This window comes from Pleuronectes platessa, chromosome 15 (assembly GCF_947347685.1).
Source record: "Pleuronectes platessa chromosome 15, fPlePla1.1, whole genome shotgun sequence".
NCBI classification, from domain to species: domain Eukaryota; kingdom Metazoa; phylum Chordata; class Actinopteri; order Pleuronectiformes; family Pleuronectidae; genus Pleuronectes; species Pleuronectes platessa.
In genome coordinates this window covers 13,418,895-13,435,138 of record NC_070640.1, presented here as the reverse complement: position 1 = coordinate 13,435,138, position 16,244 = coordinate 13,418,895, and the positions used below count along the sequence as shown (strand labels likewise).

Below are 16,244 nucleotides of genomic sequence, written 5' to 3'. Positions count from 1 at the left end.
CTGTTGATTCAAGTCATAACATTTGTGAACTGCTTACAGAACCAAAGTACTTACATCAGATGTATCATCCGGGTTTTAAACCAGTTTCATTGATAAAATCTGTGCATGAGGATCAATGAAACATGTATATGAACAACAGATGATACCATAATTAAATTATTAGTACAAACATCATGCAGATCTCACAATGATCTTCTTGTTATTGTCGGCATCAAAAATACTGTGAGTTGTTTTTTATCTTAATTACTTCTACAACCATCCAATAATCCCTACATCTATCTGAAAAATAATGTAATAAAATGGCCATCTATATACTGTCTAACGTGTACTTTATATAGCAAAAAACGTAACTTCATTGACGGCCGCTGAAAACTATTGATGTGATTTTAGAGCATTATACAACACATTACGATATTAATTGTATAGAATGTGCAGGATGTTGATGCGGGTTTATCGCAGCACATTTCATTGCTCCCCCATTTTACTGACATACTGTGACTCTGGAGGTGACGTGCAGAACTTTCAATGCAACAGCTGGGCTCTAGCGGCCTCTACTGAAGGAAATATGAACATACAGATGCTGCTTTTTAGCAGGATGTCTAATGAAACAGAGAACTGTATGAATGTTCTGCCATCTACTGGCCAAAGTGTGTGTGTGTGTGTGTGTGTGTGTGTGTGTGTGTGTGTGTGTGTGTGTGTGTGTGTGTGTGTGTGTGTGTGTGTGTGTGTGTGTGTGTGTGTGTGTGTGTGTGTGTGTGTGTGTGTGTGTGTGTGTTTATACTCTTGTACAGATATCTTTTTGAGGACATTTTGGGAAAGTGAGGACATTTGGGCCGGTCCTTTTTGACCAACCTTTAATGGACTGTTTAGGGGTTGAGACCCTACTTTAGAGGTAGGGTTAGAATAAGGTTTAGGTTTGGGTTATTGTTAGGCATTTAGTTGTGATGGTTAAGGGTTAGGGTAAGAGTCTACGGAATGCATAATACCAATGAGTGTCCTCACTAAGACAGAAATACAAACATGTGTGTGTGTGTGTCCTGTAATTTGATATTTCTCTGCCATATACAGGGAAGCAGATGATGATGATATTGCTGATGATGAACAGTATTGACAAATTTGAAGCAGAAAATGCAGTTATCAATCACTATCTTGTGGTCATAAGAATTTGAATTCTCATCAGAAGAAAAAAGTCATTACCTGCACCAAGGAGGTTTTATTGTCACCTTTGTCCATTTGGTTGCTTCTCATTCTCTGGATGCGTTTCTAATTTCATGTCTTGGCAAAATAAGAGGTTAAAGTTCATCACCTAATGGCTTTGAGATAAATTGTCTCATGTTCACAAATATTGTCTGGACCGCTTCTGGCCTCATGGGAGCTGTATGTCTCTTTAACCCATCCTGTTCTAATCAAATTCTAACACAGTGTCCATGTGTGTCATAAAAAGATGTCTCTGGGGATGAGGAAGGGTTTTCAGAAAGATGTCAGGGGAATTAGTCTAACGATGATGTGTTGCAGCATGGGACAAATCTGTGCTGGAGTACAAGCAAGAAGCTGTCAGCTGTTGCTTTTGTAACAGCACAAATGAAAAGTCGGAATCTCCTTAACAGTCCCGAAGGCTTCATTGTACTTTACACCCACGCAGCTTAGTGAGACACTAATTGTGAAATATGTGGAGCCTTAATATTTGAAATGTGAAAGTGAGTCATACTTTCCTAAAGCCTGAAGGGAGTTTGTCAAATGTCTTATTAAGTCTCGCTAATAGTGAAAAACCCCAAAATAGTCAGTCTGCATAAGGCACCTCTTCAGGTTCGCAGTAAACACACCTGACACACAAGAGAATATTCTTACGACTCATTATTCCTTTTCTGATCGACTACTCACTCACACATAAAACAATAGACTCAAACATCCACAATATTATTATAACTCTGTGTATAAAACACTGTGCTGGGATTATCCTCAAATTATCATTATTATCAAGTTCTTTGAAAATGTGGGTGTGTTGTGTAGAAACCACAATCACACCTGATTTATCCGCAAGTGCACGCTGGGAAATAGCAGGAGTTGTTCTAAGAGGTAGAATTGTAAAATACTCCACACAAAAAGAACGTTAGGTTACGTCTGCAGCAGGAGGTGAAGAGACTGGACATCCTCTCGACACCTGCAGACTTAATAGACTCAAAACTAAACAGGAAGTGGACCAGTTGAGCCGTTGTCTCAAGGACAGACGTATGGATGAACATACTGACCAACTTCTATGATTTCCGTCTGTGTTGTTTTTTAAGTAAACACAAAAACTAATAATTTACTCTTCAAGGATTCTGTGGCATATGAATGAATACACATTCCCACAAGGAAGTGGCCTTTTGACTTCACTTGGGTTGACAGGCATTTATCCAATGACGTCAGCCAAAGCAACAGAAGAGCAGATTACCAGGCTTAACTGTGTTGCGTTACAATAAGTGCAGTCTTTTCTTTTTCAATTCACGTCACACACTCAGCAACACTTTTCTCACAAACTTTTGCTCATATCTGAAACCCTTCATTGATCTTTTCTTGTGTCACGTCTTATCCCAATGATTTACTTTTATTACCTCTGACAAGGAAGCAATGTTTTCACCATTGTCTGTCTGTCTGTCTGTTGTGTTGTTGTTGTGTTTGTATGTAAACAGGATTATAGGAAAACAACTGGACTGATTTCCATGAGACTTGTTGGAAGGACGTGGTATTGGTCAGGGAAGAATCCATTTAAATCTGTGTGAATCCGACAATAGGAGGCGGATCCAATAATTGTTTTAAATCCCTTTCTTTAACATTAAGACAGAATTTTATTGACATTATCACAGGGAATAATTAATGGGTCTGGATAATCCCCCCACAAAATCACATTTTAGGGACTAATATCTATGATTGTTAAAATGTGGTGCAAGGTAAGTGCATTTAAGGGGACTGTTGGGCCTTGGCAGAGCTTTGTGTACTAGTGAGTGTAATTTTAGTTTTAGACATGTTTCCAGTTTCTTGGTCAGCCTGTCTAGCTCCCGTTAATTACCTTATTACTGTTGGCTGCGCCAGAGCATTCTTCCTTTCATTTTCAAGCTGCCTCCTTTGCCCTCCGTCTGAGGCTGGACTTATCCAACATTATCTTTCTTTTTTTGTCATCTGAGGGAGTCAAAGTGCTTCTTGTGCCCTGTAAAAGTTGAGGCCAGACCTCTGAGCGGCTGCCAGTTTGTCTCATTACCACAGTTCACTGGCAGTGTGGGGATTGCACACGGCTTATTGGTTATGTTTGTTCAGTTCCACCGGCAAATTATTTCACACAGATACATCCAGACTGTCCAGATCCAGACAGTGATGCAAATTTTACATTTAATGATGTTATTGTAAAACAAAAGGACAGGTTTTTACTTGCCTCACCTATGAGTTTCTAGGTGGTGGGAGGTAAAAGGTATTCAGTTTCAGTCTTCTCTTCCCTCCCTTGCTGCAATCACCATATCAGCCTTTGTATGACGCCTCCTGCTGCAGAGAGGTGCTCGTCAGACCAGTTTTCAGAGGCAGAGTTTGGCTGAACGTTTTTGGGGACGTCTTCGCAGCCAGAGGATAAAACCGAAGGGAGCTGGATTTGTTTTGTTTAGAGAAAGGCTGAGCTGGAATGAGTTGTTTTATGTGACGGGTGGTTTAACAGAAGTGTGGGATTGAGGCGGACACACGTCCAACAGTAGCTGAACAGGAACGTGAATGTGTTTGATCTGATCACTGGAGGGATAACACTGCTCAGCACAGGTGAGTGTTACACCTACAAGCTGATATTTACAGTCTCTTCTAATTCACTTGGAAGCACTCATACACAGTGTTTGGGGAATGTCCTTTTTTATGAAACTTCTTTAGTTTCTCAAGTAACACTCTTACCTCAGAAGTCTAAATCTCAATCTCAGCTCTTTACCTGCCCTGACAACACTGAAAAAGACTAAAGCTGTGACCGACATGTATAGAATGGTCCATTTTCACACATTTTACATAAACCAGTCAAACTTAGAATGTGATAATAAACAGTGTGTGAAGCAAAAATTTGTATACAGATGTGTGCTACGCTACACAAATAACCCACCAAAAATAACCTGCCTGACCACATTCGTCAGGAACTCTCAAACAGATAACATTCCCTCACAAGCGCTAACAGGCTCACGACCTCGTTTCACACCAGAGCCACAAGATGATTTAGATCTACGGTCATTTTGATTTATTTTTTAATCTGGTAGCTGAGACATGTGAAGATATAGCACTCCTTCTTCTCGAAGTCACAGTGCAGGGTGAAACAATGACAGCAGGTAATAAAATGAATATATGAAGTAGAACAAACACAGCCTGGGTGTGGCTCTGACAATGTGACAATAAGTAGGTCAATGGTGAGTCGGAGAGAGAGAACTTCAGGTACACCACCTGGAGCAGGAGAGGATAACTGTGAGCTACCGTCACGACCTCTACATTTTCCTTCTATCCTCAGTTACCTTACTTAGGATTATACATTTTATGATATATGTATTATGTGTAGCTTTTTAAAAAACATGTTTGTGAAACTCATTACAGATGCTTCCAAATAAAGTTACACTTCATATTAACTTATTGTAAAACTTTACAGAATCAAAATACTTGAAACTCAAACATGACACTCAGTGAGCAGTATATTAGGTACACATAGCTGTCACACCTACTTTAGCGGTCACATGATGTGGTCTGTCTGATAATTCTGGTTAATATTAGTAATATAAGTTGCTTATTAACTAAACAAGTGTTATCAGCCGTACGCACAGACATCATGACTACAAATACCGTCAATGTTAAAATATTTTCTGTATATTATATATTCTGAAAAGATATGTATTTACAAACAATTGGGAGTTAGTGAAAATCTGTTTATATATGAAATAAAAATCGGCAGCATTTAATTTATTCTGAAACATATATGTACTTTATACATATGGTATGTGTACACATATTGTAAATGAGTAATGTAAGTGGATGCTCTTCACCCAGACATTTCATTACTTATTTTGCACTTCTAAAGAAACACACAAACTCTCTTGAGGGCTCTTACCAAGAACAAACTTTCAGTCAACCTTGAACTTGTTATTTCCAGTAAATTAAATTTGGTTTGCTGTGATGTGTTATTCTTGGGGAAAATACTAGAAAATGGTTCCAAAATAATTTTAATGACTCAAATTCAGGCTCAAGGGTTCAGTGTGAGGGGACAAAGGTCAAGGGGTTAAAATATCTTCACTCCCCAGAGAACACAACTGGTATTCGTCTCTGCTTCAGTCATGAGTACAACGCATCTTTTAAATGCACAATATGGTCTTAAACTGAAAAAATCACTTGAAGAGCCCATCACACACTCAGCAGCCTTTGTCTTCGCCCTTTGTTGCTGAAGAATAAAGGTTGTTATGAATTAATTTCTTGATAGATTAAAAATACCTTTACAAATTCAGCTTTCCATCTTCTCTTTCTATAGAAACCATGTAAAGATACTGTCTTCACAGCTCATTGTTGCTTAATATTCATCAGTAAACTGAGTTCAGCGGGTCTCTGTCTCATCGTCTGCAGCAGCACAGACGTTTACACAATCCAGTCCAGCAGGCTTCGTCCAGAAACGCTGAGTGTCAGTGGCTGGAGGGAGCTCCTGCCCCCGCACAACGACAACTAAAAACTGTTTATAACATTTTATCATAGAGCCTGAGAAACGTCTGGTGTCTGTCCTCAGTCTGCAGCTGTGAGGTCTCTGCATCTGGACCATGTTCTCCTCTGCCGCCGCGTACAAAAACCAGCACTACGCTGAGCTGAAGAGCAACTGTATCAGGGACAAGACGCTGTTCGAGGATCCAGAATTTCCAGCCATCAATGCATCGCTGTATTTCAGGAAACCGCCTTCGGGTACTGTGCAGTGGAAACGACCAGGGGTGAGTGAGTCTGTTGTGGCAATGGTCCATCACTAGCATCTGTCAATGAATACAGATATTCCTGCAAAAAATAGTATGCAATATGACTGACAACGAAACCTACACAATTATGTGCACACATCTTTAGGGATAAAGTGTGTTTGGCTCATTTTGTCACTTTCTCTGCTGCAGGAGATATCCAATGACCCCCACCTGTTTGTGGAGGGCATCAGCTCCCGCGACCTGAACCAGGGTGTGGTGGGGAACTGCTGGTTCGTGGCTGCCTGCTCCTGTCTGGCCCTGAAGCCAGATCTCTGGAAGAAGGTGAGTTAACCTGGTCTTTCCACTCTGAACAGCCGGGGTGTGGGGTGTATTTGCTGCTGGTAACTAAACATCAATGAAGCCTGTTGGTTTTTGCATGAAATGTGACCAGCACTGGAATTTGCCTGAGGGGGTTCACTAATGATTGACTGCAAAACGGAATTCCTTTGTAAATAGACTAAACTCTCAGTATTAAAACATGTATGTAATTTATAGGTTAATAATTGTATTAAAAAGTCTGATATTAGGATCTCTTCTATCTCTAAATACTGTATGACTGATGATATGATATATGATTATCTAAATTCGTCAGATACAAGACATCAGGAGTCGTGCGCCTCATTAGTCACACTGATGTTTCTGTGTTTCCAGGTGATCCCTAACTGGAAGGAACAGGAGTGGGATCCTAAACACCCGGAGGGCTACGCAGGAATCTTCCACTTTCAATTCTGGGTGTTTGGAGAGTGGCTGGATGTGGTGGTGGACGACCGGCTGCCGACAGTCAATGGAGAACTCATCTACTGTCATTCAAAAGACAACAATGAATTCTGGAGCGCACTGCTGGAGAAGGCCTACGCCAAGTCCGTAAACTTCAATCAGATTGTCCCCTGTCTTTTTCTTTTTCATATATACGTATTGTTGATTAAAACAATTATGTGGTTAAGGATTGTCAGTATTAGAACAATCTGCTATCAAATACAGTTATTGTTACTCATACATACTACTACTTATTATACTAATAATAACAACACAAGATATTTTATAAATGCATTGTATAATCAAGCAACTATTACTGCTCTCTGTATATTGAGTAAACATCAGTTTTTTTATGTTTTGTATTGTCAATATTTGAGTATGTATTGCATATTACAAATAGATAGAATCCATTCTCTTCTTCTACTTTATTACCAATTTATTAAATATTTTACTTTCTGCAACTCTTCCTATATGTAACTAAACTTGTGGTCTCCTCTGTGTGCAGGCTCGCCGGCTGCTATGAGTCTCTGGAGGGGGGAAACACTGGAGAAGCTGTGGTGGATTTCAGTGGCGCTGTGGCTGAAGCCATTAGCCTGGAGGAGGAAGCCTACTACAAAGACCAGGAAAAACAAGACAAGCTGTTTGAGGACCTACTGAAGGTCTACGACCGTGGAGGAATCATAAGTTGCTCCATAAAGGTTTGTCCTGTTCCTGAATGTTCACCTTGTTTCTGTACTTAAAGAGAAACTTAGTCGACTATTCCTGTTTACAAATTCACCAGGCAGAGCCTCATGAAATTGAGGCCAAGATGGCTAACGGGCTAGTGAAAGGACATGCGTACGCCATCACCGCAGTGAAGAAGGTGCGTTTGGGTCACGGGCTGCTGGCGTACTTCAAGAATGAAACCATCCCCCTTATGCGCATGAGGAACCCCTGGGGCCACATCGAGTGGAAAGGAGCCTGGAGCGACAGGTGAGAGCCTTTCAACATTCACTTATTATCCCTCGTTATAATTTCTATTTCATTTAATAGATTAAAGTAAAAGGTGGGAAGTTTGTTCCTGAATGGAGAGAAGAGACAGAGGCTGTGTTCAATCTAAGCTCATAATAGTTCCAGTGGATTTCAATGGTGACAAAAAAGTTACTCTGCACGAAAACTCTGCAAACCTATCCTGCGTCATTATCCACTTTAATCTATTGTTTATCCACACATGTATTCTCATTGTTCTCTGATTTATTTTTTGAGTGCAACCAAAACATGATTTTTCAGATTTCATTGAGAAAAATCATGATTTCTTTTAGAAGTTTCGACAAGAACAAGAATGTGGGGTGGTCATTATTTTCCTGATACAAGATAATTTTGGAATTAATGTAACTTCTGTGCATCTAAGTACAAACAAATAGATACACATGTACTGAAAGTATTAAATCCTACTTGAGTAACAGTGAGTATTTGCTTACTTAAAAGACAGACTTTTACAACACAAAATCCACAACTTGAGTATTAAAATCTGTCTGAATAACTATTAATTTGGTTATTGAAAAAAATATTTAAGTGCATTAACCACTTGCTTTACGCGTTGTTCATCAGCTCTGAGGAATGGTCAAAGGTTGGGGATACAGAGAGGGGCAACCTCGGCATCACGGTGGAGGACGATGGAGAGTTCTGGTGAGTTCTTCCAGATGCAAAGCTCCACCTGTTGAGTCTACTTCCTCTTTGACAGTGTAACAACACATGTGTTTGCATTCACAGGATGTCTTTCGCAGATTGGTGCAAGTACTTCACAGATGCAGATATTTGCCGTATCATCAACATTTCGATGATCAGCATCCACAAGAACTGGAATGAGGTTGTCCACTTTGGGAGCTGGACCAAAAATGCAGATCCTCTATTGAACCGCTGTGGCGGCTGCGCCAACCACAAGCAGACGTTCCTGCAAAATCCACAGGTGCTGCACATTTTGGCTGCACGTTCTCCTCACATCACCTGCGCTCATGCCTGTATATTTACTTGTTTACTTCTTCTCTTACAGTATTTGTTTAACGTGACGAAGGAGGTCGATGAAGTTCAAATCTCCTTGCAACAGAAAGACGTGAAGATACACAGACGAGTTGGTCAAGGAGAAAATATAACCTTTGGCTTTATTATCTTTAAGGTAATATATTGTGCAACACAGACACTATCCACAGTACTGCATTGATGTAATGAACGGTTATTGATTGATGAAGCATATTGAATTGAATATTGAAAAGTGCCAAAAGACCGGCAAAAATCTGTCTGAGATATGAAGGGTTATTGAAACATTGCACAAAGCTCAGGGTGAGACTCACTAGAGATGAATGCATCCAGAGGAAATGGTGTTTGTCAAATGTTTGTTTATTTAAAGGGGGGAAAGAGCCATTCCATCAAACTTTGGCTCATTTCTGTGGGAAAATTTGGCTTCATTTGCCTTTTCTCTTGCAAAACTTGTAGTTTTTAAAGCATCAGGCAGACATTACGTGATCAGTTTATCAGCAACTAAAACACACCATTTCAACAAAGCATGAAACACAAAGAATGCACACAATTAGGTGATTGTTCGCTGAAAACAGAACAGAGACACGCACCTCAGCCTGGAATGAACAAAAAAGAAACGTAGAGGTCAGAAGTTTGAAACCCTCTTTTGAACGACCATTTAAAACAGGTTTTCTAGATCATAATGCCTTGACCAACCAATCATCCTAACCCTAACCCTTGAACTGGATGCCTAAACCTAACCATCTTGGTGTCAAACCTAGAGGTCAAAGGGTCCTGATCTCAACCAAATCAAGCTTCCAAAGCTTCCAGAAGCAGGGCTAGGAGAGAATTTCAAATACAGGAATACAAGTCAAACAACTGAAAGCACAAACTTTCAGTTAACCCTTACCCTAAACCTAACCCTAACTATATCCTTAATCTTGATCCATATCCTTAGCCCTATGCCTACCCCTACCTCAATCCCTATCCCCATTTCTCTCCTTAATCCATATCCCTAACCCCCATACCTAACCTAACCCCTACCCCTCCACACTCTAAGTCTTGTGCTACCATCCACAGCAACTTTGTATTTTTCTGTTGGAGACGTGTTTCGTCAGTGAATTTTTTTCTTCCTGGTAGCTGAATCAATTGGCCTCTTTTAAGACTTTTATTATACAAAGAAATAAATAATGTATAGGTGCAAGTTAAACAGGATTTTATATCTCTTAACTCTGAACTGAGAAAAAAACACACTTACAATGTGCTGCATTAGATTTCCACTATTCTGCCAACAGGGGGCAGGAGAATACATGTAGGCAGCATTACTCCTGCAGATACAAGATTGTTTGTGTACTGCATATGTTTTATACATTATTCATTTCATATATCATGCAGTACTGAGAATGTGGGGAGTTTTTACACAAGATGCCATCTGTCTCACTTACCTAGGAGGTTAAGTTTTCACACAGTCTACACACAGTCCATCGAGTCCAGCCTAACAACAATGCTTGAGTTTGGATTTAATATGAACTATTATCCTGGTTTTAAATGTTATGTGGAACTCATGTGAGAAACCTGGTTATGTTTTTCCCCTTCTCCAGGTGGAGCTGAACAGGAAGTATCGGATGCATGACATCCTGACACAGCAGGTCGTGGGGACATCCCTTTACATCAACGCCCCGGTCGGTGTTCATGAGGTGCACGCTGCCGCAGGGTCGCTACATCGTCTTCCCCACCACCTTCATGCCTCAGACGCTGGGGGATTACATGATCCGAATATTTACGGACGTGGAGGCGGACTGCAGGTATGGCTTTGTGCGGAGGAGTCAGTGTAAATCTGTAATTTTGGCAGATGTGAGACACACGAGGGAAAGGGAGAACACAGCGTCCCTCTGTTCAGACTGTTCATGGATGGATAATGTCCAAGAAAATCACACAAATGAGTTTTTTGGAAAGTGGAGCCTGTAAACTTCACCCATAATGGTTGTTGATAGACTGTTCACATTAAATCCCTTTTAATGTAACAGCACCCTCCCACTGCTTTTCTTGGACAGAAATTTTATTTTGTTTCTGACGTTCTTGTTGGCAAGTTTATGACACATGACCTGATCCTGTTAACTCCCATACAGCTCGTCCAAGCAGTTTATTTTTGTCACTGCAGTCTTTCAGTTGTCTGATAGTTGATAATTTCAAAGTCAAAGTATCAAGATGTAGTAACTCAACTTCTCTCCTGGTCCCGTAATCCTCCTCTACCCTCACAGGGAGCTGATAGAGCATAAACCCAAAGTCAAATGCTGGAGCTCGTTTCTGGGATACCCGCAGGTCGTGACTCACGTCTACGTCCACGGAGCTGAGGGGCTGCAGAGCCAGGATAACCCAGGAGGTCAGAGGACGCTCACACGGCTCCACTTCCCCCTCATGGGTCTGAAATATCGTCAGTGTCTATAGAAACATGTCTTTAACTCTATCTTTCATGCAGGGGCAGACCCCATATGTGATCATATCCTGTGAGGGCCGCTCGGTGCGCTCCAGCATCAAGAAGGACACTTTGAAACCAGAATTCGAAACCAGCGCCATTTTCTACAGGAAGAAGCCCAGGAAGCCTGTTACTGTGCAGGTAAGATGGTGTCCGCCTGTCATTCATCTCCGTTAGTCAGTTATATGCTCAAAGACAATTAATGCAATAATTCACTTTGTTTTAAAGGATTAAAAGCAAAAGGAGTCCATTAGATGATAAATAATATGTCAGGAACTTTCAAATTCTAATTCTACTATACAAATGAAAAAAAAAAGAAAATGGCATTTCACCATATTCAGCTACATAATGTTTTTAAAAAGTGGTGTGCATCTTTTTTTAACCAGATTTAAAGCAATATTTTGTGAACTTTTGTCATATGTACTTTTTCGTTAATATATATTGAAGATAATATAAATGGTTAAATGTTAAACTACATAGCTCACATACAACTTCTATGTTCTATATAAGTGATTGTAACATGATAATTGAGGGTCCAGGGCCTCATGTTTGTCTGAACTCATAGTCACCAACACCAAGACACACGACCACCTTATACTTGTGTGACAGGGAAATTCTGCCCTGTATCTAAAACTCACTGGTTCCTCCTCAGGTGTGGAACAGCAACGTGGTGCAGGACGAGTTCATGGGCCAAGTGGTGCTGTCCGGCTCGGTGAAGGACAACACCGATCCCCGAGAGCCTCCAGCTGAGGAAGCGGGGGCCGGCAGATGGCCGACGAGATGCCCGGCATCATCGGCGTGAGGATTGTCACTTCCACTCAGCTGCTGGCCATGTGACCTCGGCCTTCAGTGGCTTAAGAGAGAGAGCCGAGTCATTGCTGAGTCACTGAACTACGTGTGGAGGACGGAAGCACCAAAACCAGCAGCTTTGATTTCCACCACTGTAGAACACACGTGATCACTCTGAGCAGATTTTACACTATTAGAAACAGGGCACTAATGGACAGAGTGAATGTTCCTTCCTGTTAACTACTTTGTATAAAAACTTCTTTCCTTTTTAATTTCTCTGATTACTTTTCTAAACAAAATGTTTCTATAAGTTTTATATCGACATTTATCAAGGTCGCTTGTGAAGACACCATCCCTCTATATGCCACACTACACATACTGTGAGTAATAGGGTCTTTACCATATGATTTTCATATTTATGACCTGTATTCATCACAATGCGGAGAAACACACTAAACAGCATGTACAACGTCATCATTCATGTGTTGTCTGTTTCTTTAATTCAGCCTCTGTTCCCGTCTCGTGTCAGTTCACCTCACAATCATTAACACAAATCAAAGATAAAACCTCAGCATCACAACAACATCGTCACGAAAACTGTGGTTTTCTTCCTCTTTTTATTTCAGTCCAGTTCCCAAACTGCAATATTTAGTTTTTTGTCGTTTTTTTTTTTACACTCAAGACACAGCCATGCACAATTCAAAGTTCAAAAAGTCTATTGCTTCAACCACAATTAAAAATAGTTTATCCAAAACCTTATTTCCCCCATCCATCGTTTTTGTCCGTTTCCAAAGATGGGGAGAGGCCTGCTGAGGTATGCCAGATGGTTCAGCAGTTTTACAAAGCTAGACAATAATAAGAGTAATAATAATGATAATAATAATTTAAAAAGTAACATTTTTTGTCTTTGTTCCATTCTCTTGATACACATTAATAGAGAATTTTCACACCACGTGTACAGGTTTACACATTCAGAAGATAGGAATGTACAGGCGCCATCACAGAAGAGGGGCACGTCAGCGGTGTCTCTTGTCCCGAAATTCACCTTTGTGCTCATATAGTCCAGACCTGTACATGGGGGGGGAGGGGGCGAGAGGCCCCGCCCCAAAAAAGCAAAAAAAAAAGCTTCCTGCCAGGAACCCCCCTCCCCTCTCCCTCCCCCCACACACACCTACCGCACACACACATACATGTTACGAACACTCAGCAGTGGTACTCAGGACAGACTGTGTGGGCCCGCACACAGAGCGCCTGGGGGGGGGGGGGGGGGGGGTTCCGATGACAGGTGAGCTGGATCCAGGGAGTGCGCGTGTTCTTCTCTCTTCTTTTTTCAGTTTTTTGATTTCCAGGGTGCAAAACATTTATTGATACAACATACCATCGAGCAACCTGAATATTGTCATTTTAAGTTACATATTTCTGGAAAAAAAAAAGGAGAGGGGGTTTTCCCATGGTATTTACATACATACATACATAACCTAACAATCTTAACCTATTCGAAGATGAGATACAGTGTATGGTTTTGTTTTACATGCATGGATCCTGTCGCATCCTGCGGCCTCCTTCATCCTCTGCACGGCTGCTGTACATCGGAGGTGCAATAACACTACGCAGCTAGCCCACACCTCAAGAGTCAAGGGTGGACGACACGGGTGAGGCATCTTCTAGTGCAGATTGAGGTAGCCCCCTAGCACGCATCCACTGAGACACACACACACTCACGCACTGAGGGATGCTACATGGGAAAAATACCCGACAAAGCTACGACACAGTGGAAAGCCTTCTGTACAGAGATGAGTTCAAAACGCTAACTAAGGTTCGGATGGAATGTAAGGAGACAAAATGAACCTTCTTCTGTTTTCGGCGCTCATCAGGACAAGGTACAATCATGAAATGGCACTCGTTGCTTTACTCAGTGGAGAACACCACCCCGTCCATCTCTGATCTGCCACACATCTAACAGCTCATGACATAAACAAAACGTATGGATCACAAGAGAAAAGGACACAGAGGCATGAACGAGCAGTGTGAAGGGGGCAGGGGGGGGGTTGAGGAGAGCTGGGACCTTAGTGGACGTGTTGAGCTGGAAAGGTCGGCCTGGATTTCACTGGAATGTCCACATTCATTTTATTACGTCCGCCAAGGAGGATATGTATTCGCCTTGTTCGTTTCTGTGTCCACAAGGTTAGGCAGAAACTACAGGACGGATTATAATGAAACTATTGGGAAGGATGTGATGTGGGTCAGGGAATAAACCATTAAACTTTGGTGTGGATCGAGAATTTAAGGAGGGCTGTTGGGCCTTGGCGGAGTTGTGCAAATCCTCTGAAGGCCACTCTCGTTTATTACACAAGTACTTGTTCAAATAAATTCTTCCTGCCTGTTTTGTTTTGACCATTTAAGTTTGAATGCATTATCATTTAATGGGGTTTTATTCTTGCAATGTTTTTTTTTGTGTTCTCAAAGGTCATCTTGTTATAGGTCTCAGGATACAAGGAGGCTTGGGACACTGTGATAAAGTGTGGCACCGGGCCTTCCATTAACTGCAGGTAAATAACTACATGACCTTCTGTTTCCCCACTGTCTGAAAGAAATGGGAAAATCTGAAATGTTGGGATTCAGGGTTTACTGCACCGGCCAACCTCGAGACGGAATGTTTCTCTAGTCCTTGATCCCGCACAGTGTGTATGTACATGCATTTTGAATGACCTCTCTTATTATCAGATGGAATAAGGAGTTTTCGCTACAAAATGTTGATTTAAATATGTGACAGGTCTCATCAACATGTCAGTGTTATACTGATCTTTTGCAAAAGCCCATTAATCGATTATATTACACAAGAAATGATTACCATCGCAAAGAAGCCTACGTTCTCATCTGCATTTTGAGTGTTAGTTCGCAGGACTATGCAAACAACGACTGGACGGATTAAAACAAAACTTGGTGGATGATGGGTTTTGGCTCAGGGAAGAAGCCATTCAATTTGTGTTTGGATCTAGATCAGAGGGAGGCTCCTAGGAACTTTTTTCACTTGCTTGAATTACGAGATAGGAGGGATTTCTACATTTTCTCTTATTTCTCAGAGAATAATTCATGGATCTTGATGAAAATCAGGCACAAGTAGGGAATTGATATCTACAAATGTGTCGGAAACTTTGTGGAAGAGGCTGGCTCAAAAGAAATATGAGACCTGTATCTCTTCACTGACACGAAGCAGATTACTGGAGGATGTTTAAAGCTGGCATAGGTCTTGTGAAATAATTCATGAGTTTTTCCCCTGTAGCTGCACCCCTACACACACACACACACACAAACACACAAAGCCACCATGTTGAGACGTGACAAGTTGCAGAGGAGTAACAGTGTTTCTGCACAGAGCTGTGGTCATGCAGGCAAAGGTTGGGTCCAGAGTCGCTCTCTTGCATCAGCTGGTCGTTGCAGGGGTGGCCTGATCGGTGCTCCGTGGAGGGGACTAGAGGAGAGAGAAGCCAGTCGGCCAAGGACAGAATCAAGGGCTCTTCAGAGTTCCCAGTTTCTCCTCTTTACTCCTGAAGTTTCTTCTTGAAATTGAGCAAACTTTCTTTTCAGTTTGTTTCCACCCCAATTTTGGGGGGTTTGGGGAGCAACTGCCTCCCAAACAAAACAAATGTCACAAAGAGATGTGCACACGCTCACACACACACACGCACACACACGCGCACTTGTGATGGACTGCTCTACATGTACAGAGTGCTGGAAAAGAAAACGAAGAGGCAAGGTCTTTTTTCAGCAGCATGGGCCGAGAGGCTGCAAGGCCAGATGTCCGTCCTACACATGAGGCCTGGGGTTCTTTTGTCCTTGTGCTGTCACTGTAAGTCACGTAACGCCACCCCCCCCCCCCCCCACCAACCACCCCTCCCATCCAACCCATCCTTGTGCCATCGCTATCGGGTCACCCACCACCTCCCACACACCCCAGGTCCCTGCCCCCATGAACGGACACAACACAGACGGGGCTCCAGCCTTGGGTGCGGACAGAGGCCACGCCCTAGCGACTGCCTGTTCTTTATGGCTTCCTTCGCAGCTACAATCAGAGGCGTCAGGCTGGATAGAGGCTTCGCCAGCTTGAGGAAGGAATGCTGTGGATGATAGAAAGGGTATGTAGGTGTGGAAGCCGAACAGAGATCCAGATTTACAAATATTTGCATTTGATTTTATAGTTTATGTTGGCAGAGACGGTATTAGGTAAGATTTGGACAAGGTGTAGTTAGGGTTAG

General features: G+C 41.8%; 1 protein-coding gene and 1 pseudogene across 1 annotated transcript in view; one reads left to right on the top strand and one right to left on the bottom strand.

Moving 5' to 3' along the window:
* The first annotated feature begins 3,462 nt into the window (after positions 1 to 3,462).
* Positions 3,463 to 12,462, top strand: LOC128457133 (calpain-5-like; annotated as a pseudogene).
* Positions 12,463 to 15,911: 3,449 nt separating this feature from the next.
* The window catches only part of LOC128457420 (serine/threonine-protein kinase PAK 3), a gene marked incomplete in the record, with an annotated part of 23,284 nt that continues 22,951 nt past the window's right edge, over positions 15,912 to 16,244 (bottom strand). The window contains 1 exon segment of the mRNA XM_053442099.1: positions 15,912 to 16,106. Within this exon segment, the coding sequence (XP_053298074.1) occupies positions 15,912 to 16,106 (195 nt within the window).